Source organism: Cnephaeus nilssonii (assembly GCF_951640355.1).
Source record: "Cnephaeus nilssonii genome assembly, chromosome: 7".
Classification (NCBI taxonomy): Eukaryota; Metazoa; Chordata; class Mammalia; order Chiroptera; family Vespertilionidae; genus Cnephaeus; species Cnephaeus nilssonii.
This window is the reverse complement of record NC_137078.1, coordinates 70,746,729-70,754,072: the sequence shown is the minus strand read 5'-3', so window position 1 is coordinate 70,754,072 and position 7,344 is coordinate 70,746,729. Positions and strand designations below refer to the sequence as shown.

The window sequence follows — 7,344 nt, the reverse complement described above, 5'->3', positions numbered from 1 at the left end:
GAAAAATCTAGGATTAGCCTATAAGGAACATGCACTTTGTCTTGAACAGAATATAAGAAAAACTTAAAGCCAAGCTTTTCAAATAGGCTTTCCTTTTACTACACAAGCTAGGAGACTTGGAAGTGGTCAACATAGCTTAGTAGCAACTTCCAAGCTACTGTAGGCTGCCCTATTTTCTATATTTTGCCTTAGACCAGTGGTCGGCAAACCGCGGCTCGCGAGCCACATGCGGCTCTTTGGCCCCTTGAGTGTGGCTCAGTGTTAGCACCACTTCTTCAAAATAGACTTGCCCAGGCCGAAAACCGACTTCTGCGCATAGGCCATGAAGTTTCAATCGCACTGTACGTGCGTGCCTGCATGTGGTATTTTGTGGAAGAGCCACACTCAAGGGGCCAAAGAGCCTCATGTGGCTCGCGAGCTGCGGTTTGCCAACCACTGCCTTAGACATCAGAATTCAGAAAAAAAGGGGGAAATCTTAAAAGAATTTTCTATTTCCTTTGAAATAGGCTTATTCTGTAAAAATTTATCCTGTATCTATAACATTTTTTAAACCAATTAAGTTGGAATTAACACACAATTTTACTGGATTTTTAATGGTTCTTAAAGACCTACGTTAAATTTTCATCCCCATGGAGGAGTACCAAATAATTCAAGTATGATTACTGTAATAGTGGTACAAAATGTGAATGTCAAAAATGTTATCAGCATACTAGTAAACCAGTTCCTTTCTAAATAAAAAGGCTTCTGAATAATCACCATAATTTAAATATACCATTTAAAATCTCTACTGAAAACATTTGGTCATCTATAGAAAAAAATGCATTCATCTGAGATTGTGATTAACTTTAATCACAAAGTAAAATTTTAATTGGGAATTAAACTTTTTGGTGACTTGCTGCCTCCCAACTGCTGTTATTGATATAATGATAACTGATTCTTTACTATAACAGGTATCTTAAAGGAAAGGCAACTGTATTAAAAAAATCCATCAAAAAGTATTTTCTTTTATGCACTGCAACTAGAATCACTACATTTAACAACAGTCTAATTCTTCTTGTTCATTTTGGCAGTACAAAGTGGACATCCTTCTCCAACATAAAAACATTAAGATACATGTTATTTTGAAACAAAAGAAATTTAACTTCTTGTGGCAAAATTTACTGTTGTTAATTGTATTTTAACTGAGCAGGTAACATCATATGTAGTCTCTCTATTCCACTGGACAAAATTACTTTGAAACAGAGGGACAAGAATGGTCATTTTTAACAAGAGATTTTAAAAATTCACATTTTCACAATGATGTGACCTATCGATTAGAGAGTTAATCTTTAACACAGAATGCTGTAACACTTTACACTGTGATGCCTGGGGATACATTTCTAGAGAATATGTGTAGGAAGCAGAAGCCCATGCTTCCAGGAATAAATATGAAGAAGCTACTGCTCATTGCTCCAGGAGATGTGGACTCCAGAAGGATAGCCTGCTCCAGTTTAACAACTATACCGGAAGACCAGACCTCTTCCCAGTTCCTAAACTCTGTTATCCCTTAACAGTTTTTCTTTTTAATATATTTTTCTTCCAGCTATCCAAGCTCCAGCCAGTGAGTAGCTTTCCCGAGGAGAGGATTCAGATTTCCATTCTTTCACGCTAAGGAGGGCATCTAATAAAAGGTACACAGACGGAGAATAAAGGCATTTTATACAAGCATTATAAAATTTACAACTGAAGCAGTTTCAGAAATCAGGTTAACAGCTTATCTGAAACTGCAAACTGATTAGAAGGGTCTTTAAGGTCAGAAAAGTCTGGCCTAAGGGTTCGTGCAAACTTTATCATAAAACTGTAGAATTTCAAGCACAGGTAAGTTCAAACACTGAAAGATATGGAAATTTTTCTAAAAAGCAATGATGAAGGAAGAGACCCTTCTTACCTCATAAGTTAAAAATCACAAAACAAATTAGAGACTGTTCACATGGGCAGTACTGTACATCATCAATCCCAAACTGATCTAAGACTCTTGTTATAGAAACCCCAAAACATCACAGAAGATACTCCTAATGAGCCTATCACAAAAAGGATGCCTGTGATTCAATTATTCAGTTGCCTATGGCTATCAATTTAGTCTGGCCTGGGGTTGTTTTTTACAGGGAGGTGGTCTCCCATGGCGTACAATGTGTTTTTCTAAAGTGTCCAGAATGGCCACAGCAATCTGTTGGACATGGGGATCAGTCTGTTCATGTTCTTTGATGTTGTATAAATGCTGCAATCCTCCTTCTTCAATCAACATGCTGCAATACCTTGAGGCTGAAAGAAACAAGAGAAAGAGCTTTTCTTAAAACACTTAAAAAATTATTCCACACACACAAAAATAATTATTTTTTCACACTTAAATTTTAGCTCTTTTGTTATTGACCGCTAACATATGCTACAGAATGATAAATACCTTTGTAATGATGTTATGTCTACACTGCAAGTTCCCGCGCATAATGCACGTACCACATATGTATTTACATTTATATTTTAATCATAACCTTAAGACATAGACAATCTGGAAAAGAAAATTTATTTGACCCCAAATCACAAGCAAGATAGGTGCTTGTTACACTTTTATGCATTTCCTATTTTTTATATATATTCTTTTCTTTTATTTTTAAATTACAGTTTATATTCAATATTATTGTTTTTTAGTTTCACGTGTACAGCATAGTGGTTAGAAAATCATATACTTTCCAAAGTGTTTCCCCAGTATTTCCAGTACCTATCTGACATCATACATAGTTATTACAATATCATTGACTGTATTTCCTATATGACTATACATTCCTATGATTATTTTTCTAATTGCCAATTTGTACTTCTCAATCCCTTCACCTTCTCCACCAGTACCCTCCACCCCCACCCTCATTTCTGTTGTTGTTTTTTTAATTTAATGGCACTGATATTGTACATGCAATTTTATTTCTGCATTTTTATTTAAAAATGTTTTTGTACACATGACTTTTAAAGCCTTATTAGTTTTAGTCATTTATTAAAGTATAATTTACACAGGATAAGACAAAATTAAAGTTAATCTACATTTTGATGAGTTTTGCAAATGTACTAATATACCTGTGGTATAATTCTTGTTTAAGTTTTTTGGTGGACTTTCCATTTCATAGATCTTGAGGAAATACCTGGAATGCTGGGCAAATGCTAAATGTATGTTTAACTTGAGAAGAAATCACCAAATTATTTTCTAAAGTGGTTATATAATTTTTCCATCCTATCAGCAAAGAATGTAAAAGAGTTGTTTCACATTCTCGCCAACACTTGTCCTTGTCCATCATTTTGATTATAGGCATCCTTCCTAGTATGTGTGAACTGGTATCTCATTGTGGCTTTAATTTATATTTCTCTAATGACTGATGATGTTGGTCCTGATTTTTAATTTAAAAAACAGTGCTCCTATGTGTTTCTTATGCAACGTTTAAAATAATTTATGGAATGAACTTGTATTAATAAATAACTGAGAAATAGTTGATTCATAATCTTTAAAAAAGAGATATAAAACCTGATCTAGGCCCTGGCTGGTGTGACTCAGTTAGTTGAGTGTCATCTTGTGCACTGAAAGGTCACCTATTTGATTCCTGGTTAGGGCATATGTACAGGTTTTGGGCTTGATTCCCCATTCGGGTACATGCAGGAGGCAGCACAGTGATATCGCTCTCTTTTTTTCTCTCTCTCTCTGCTCTCTCTCTCTCTCTCTCCCTTCTCTCTCTCTAAAAACTTAAAAAAAACCAAAAAAACCCTGATCTAAATGCTTTGCTTCTCCACAGACTATGGGTGCAGAGAGCAACATCTTGAATGGGAAAATTTTGTGTAGATAAGGACTGGATACTGGAATGTACCATAAATATTGGATCTCCTTAAGACATTTTGCTAAAAAAATGAACCCACTGTAGGCTCCTAATTTTTATTTTTATTATTATTTTTTTACTAGACAGGCGCTTTAACCAGCTAAGCCACTATTTTTATTATTTTTTTAAATGTCTGGGTTGTTGAATAAAACTTTGGTTCTCTTGACCCTTTTATTTATTTATTTTTAAATGTATTTTTATTGATTTCAGAGAGAAAAGGAGAGAGAGAGAGAGATGGAAACATCAATGATGAGAATCATTGATTTGCTGCCTCCTGCATGCCCCCTACAGGGGATCAAGCCTGCAACCCAGGCATGTGCCCTTGACCAGAATCAAACCTGGGACCCTTCAGTCCCCAGGCAGACACTCTATCTGCTGAGCCAAACCGGCTAGAGTGGCTCCTAATTTTTATATTCCATGTTAGAACAACGTAAGTCTCATTCACCATTATCATTTAGTATCTACTATTGGCAAGTTCATTCTGAAAAAAATAAATGTACTTTATAAACTAAGATTCTCTTATATAGTATTTTTAAAAGTTTATGTCCTTAAAAATCACTTAAATACACAATTCAGAAATGGCTTTTCTATGTAAGGAGAATTTTCCTTGAGGAAGAAAACCAGTTTCTTTTTGGTACGTACGATTCTTGCTGCAGACATGTTGCATGGCCCAAACTGCCCATAGCTGGACTCCTGGTGTTGTGAAACAGCCAAGTAATGGGAAAAATGGATTAAAGGACCTAAAAGTACAAAAGAAAAGAAAAGTTACGTCCTCTACTTAATGTTATTTTATTTTTTTTTAATTCCTCACCTGAGGATAAGTTTATTTATTTTAGAGAGAAAGGGGGAGAGAGATAGAGAAACATGGATGTAAGAGAGAAACAGCAATCAGTTGCCTCCCGTTCACACCTCGACGGGGGGATGAACCCGCAACCAAGGTATATGCCCTGACCAGAAATCAAACCCACAACATTTTTGGTGCACGGGACGGTGCTCCCATCAACTGAGCCACCCAGCCAGGACTTAGTGTCATTTCCTAAAGCAATGATTCCTGAGCTTTTCCTTCTATAAATTTTATCCAACTATTTTTAAACTAATATAAATAAGCTATCAGTATATCTTTTCTTTGTCTTAGCCATTTGAAAAAAGGACCATATTCTGAGAAGTCTTGGTAGAGAAGATGGAAGGTGACTAGAACAAGGTACTAACACAGAAATTTATTTTTTTTCAAAAGTACTTTTTTGGTCTTGAAGATACACATTTAAGGAATAACAGACCTTGGCTGGACAACCTAGAAAAGAAAAAGTTAGTTGGTAACTAACTGGAAGAACACCATGAAGGAGGTCTAGAATTAGCCTTTCTATTTCTACTGGTCTTCTGCCCAAAAGTGGGTAGAATATAATTTGGGGGAATCATAAATGTTGGCAGCATCAGCATTTATGAAGTAGACACAATAATAAGTTGTAATAATATTATGCAGCCATCTGGAATATTTCAAGTAATTAGTAATTAGCTATCAAGTCAACTAATTGTCATAAGCAGAGTTAGGCATCTAGTATGCACCTTAATAAATTATTATAAATTGTTTCCCTAAACTAATCTGGTGCTACTTCTAGATCTCTCGATCTTGTTTTGGAACTCCTTATATTAATATACTGTTTCCTGTTCTTAAAATCTTATGCCCTTACTTGATTATCTCTCAAAATTCAGCTCATAATCTACTCTCGTCTTTAACTGTATAGCCTTCTATGCACAAAACTCGAATAATAGTGAATTATATCTGATTCACATTTGGTCTCCCTCACGAGGTTCTTGTGTGCAAGCCCCATCTCTTACTCCTCTTTGAATTTCAAGAGCAAAAAAACAAGTCCCTGGCATTTGTCTTCAAAAAAAGTGGAATAAAGGAAGGAATGATGAATGAGAAGTAGCAGAAAGTAAAAATACTTTGCTTCTTTTAAAACCAGTAGGAAGATCGATACCTGGGGACGGGGGGTAGAGGGGATTATGTACCTAGTAGGAATTACACATTTACTAGTAGTAAGACCTCTAGGCAAGCAAAATGACTAGGTTACTGTCTTAATATTAATTATCTTGCTAATTACCTGTATGCTACCATCTCACACTCTGGAGTTGGCCATTTCAAAATAGCTGAATGCTGCAAGACACAAGACACACAAAAAAGGATTACAATATTTATTTAGCACTGCCTTATTGCATTATGAAGCTTTGATAGTTTAACCACTATGAATATTGTGTGTATGCTTCCAGAAAACATCAAATGATCCTACCAGATCATCCAGAAGAGAATTTCTCTGGCTACGGCTCAATGTCCAAGCTTGTTCACCTCTAGATATTAAATGGGCAATAATTCCTGCTGCAAAGTAACTGACTTCCACTTCCACACTATGTAGGAGACTACTGATGTGGTCTATAAAATCCTTCCACATTAATTCAGAATGCAATTCTTGTACTTCAGCTATATTGTTCTGGAAAAAAAATTAAAAGTAATATATAGTAAATGCCTATGACCTTTTGTACTTTATGAAACAACAGAGATTGAAATGATTTAAACATGTACCTGTATAAGGACATAGCTGAAGACTGTTGCTATATTAGCATAGTGGGATTATGGGTGATTTTTTTCTCTCCTCTCCAAACAAAATAATAAACAGTAGTGAGTCCCTTTTCAGGCAAAATTGCTAAATAGATAACCTAAAAATGTCCTGATATAAAATATCAGAAGTGCTGGGTGAATAATAGCTAGCAACCCTTAAATATGTAGCAAACAGAACCAAACTAGAGCAGTTATAGTTCATCACCAACCTGCAGGGGCAGAGAACTGGTTTTAATAGCCATGCAAGGCCAGACGGTAAGGGCTAAAAATTGGAACTAAGACTTCATATACAAAAGAAGGACTTTCAAAGTGTTATACCTCAATAAAAGAGTGGATTTAACATAGGCACATGAAAAAGCAACCTATTGTAACCTACTCTCTGGCCTAAAAGGAAGTCTTCCCTTATAATTTATAACCAGGGGCCTACCCTCATACAAGGCTGTGGTTAAAACCCAAGTTAGGAAACAAGAGCAAGAGAGGTAGGAAGAAAACCAGAAATGTTTGGTATCTAGAAAGCAGAGAAGGGTCAGTATATCAGAAGGTTAAAGGAACCAGTAGTTCTGAATACTGTGGAGAGCCTAAATAAGATTAAGACAAAAAGCATCCATTTGTTTGAGCAATATATCAATCTTGTGCCTCAAAATTTTCATAGCCTTAGATCCCCACTGAATACCACCGAAGTTTGCCTGCTGGACTATAGAAGACAGGTGTTTTATCTGGACTTGTGATGTAATGGCTTCCCTTGGCAGCACATAAGGAGGACCTCTGGTCACACGGGAAAAAATTGAGGGGTTTCCAATTTATCACACTACTCAAAGATTAATCCTCATTCTTTTT

At 35.8% G+C, this 7,344-nt stretch overlaps 1 protein-coding gene across 1 annotated transcript in view; it reads right to left on the bottom strand.

Annotated features, from left to right (window-relative positions):
* Nucleotides 1-441: 441 nt before the first annotated feature.
* ZYG11B (zyg-11 family member B, cell cycle regulator) overlaps nt 442-7,344 on the bottom strand; it is a 69,023-nt gene continuing 62,120 nt past the window's right edge. Inside the window, exons 11-14 of the mRNA XM_079776480.1 lie at nt 6,182-6,379; nt 5,996-6,048; nt 4,536-4,633; nt 442-2,301 (exon numbers count right to left, since the gene is read on the bottom strand). Of these exons, the coding sequence (XP_079632606.1) occupies nt 2,111-2,301; nt 4,536-4,633; nt 5,996-6,048; nt 6,182-6,379 (540 nt within the window). The 3' untranslated portion in view covers nt 442-2,110. The remainder of the gene's footprint in view (nt 2,302-4,535; nt 4,634-5,995; nt 6,049-6,181; nt 6,380-7,344) is intronic.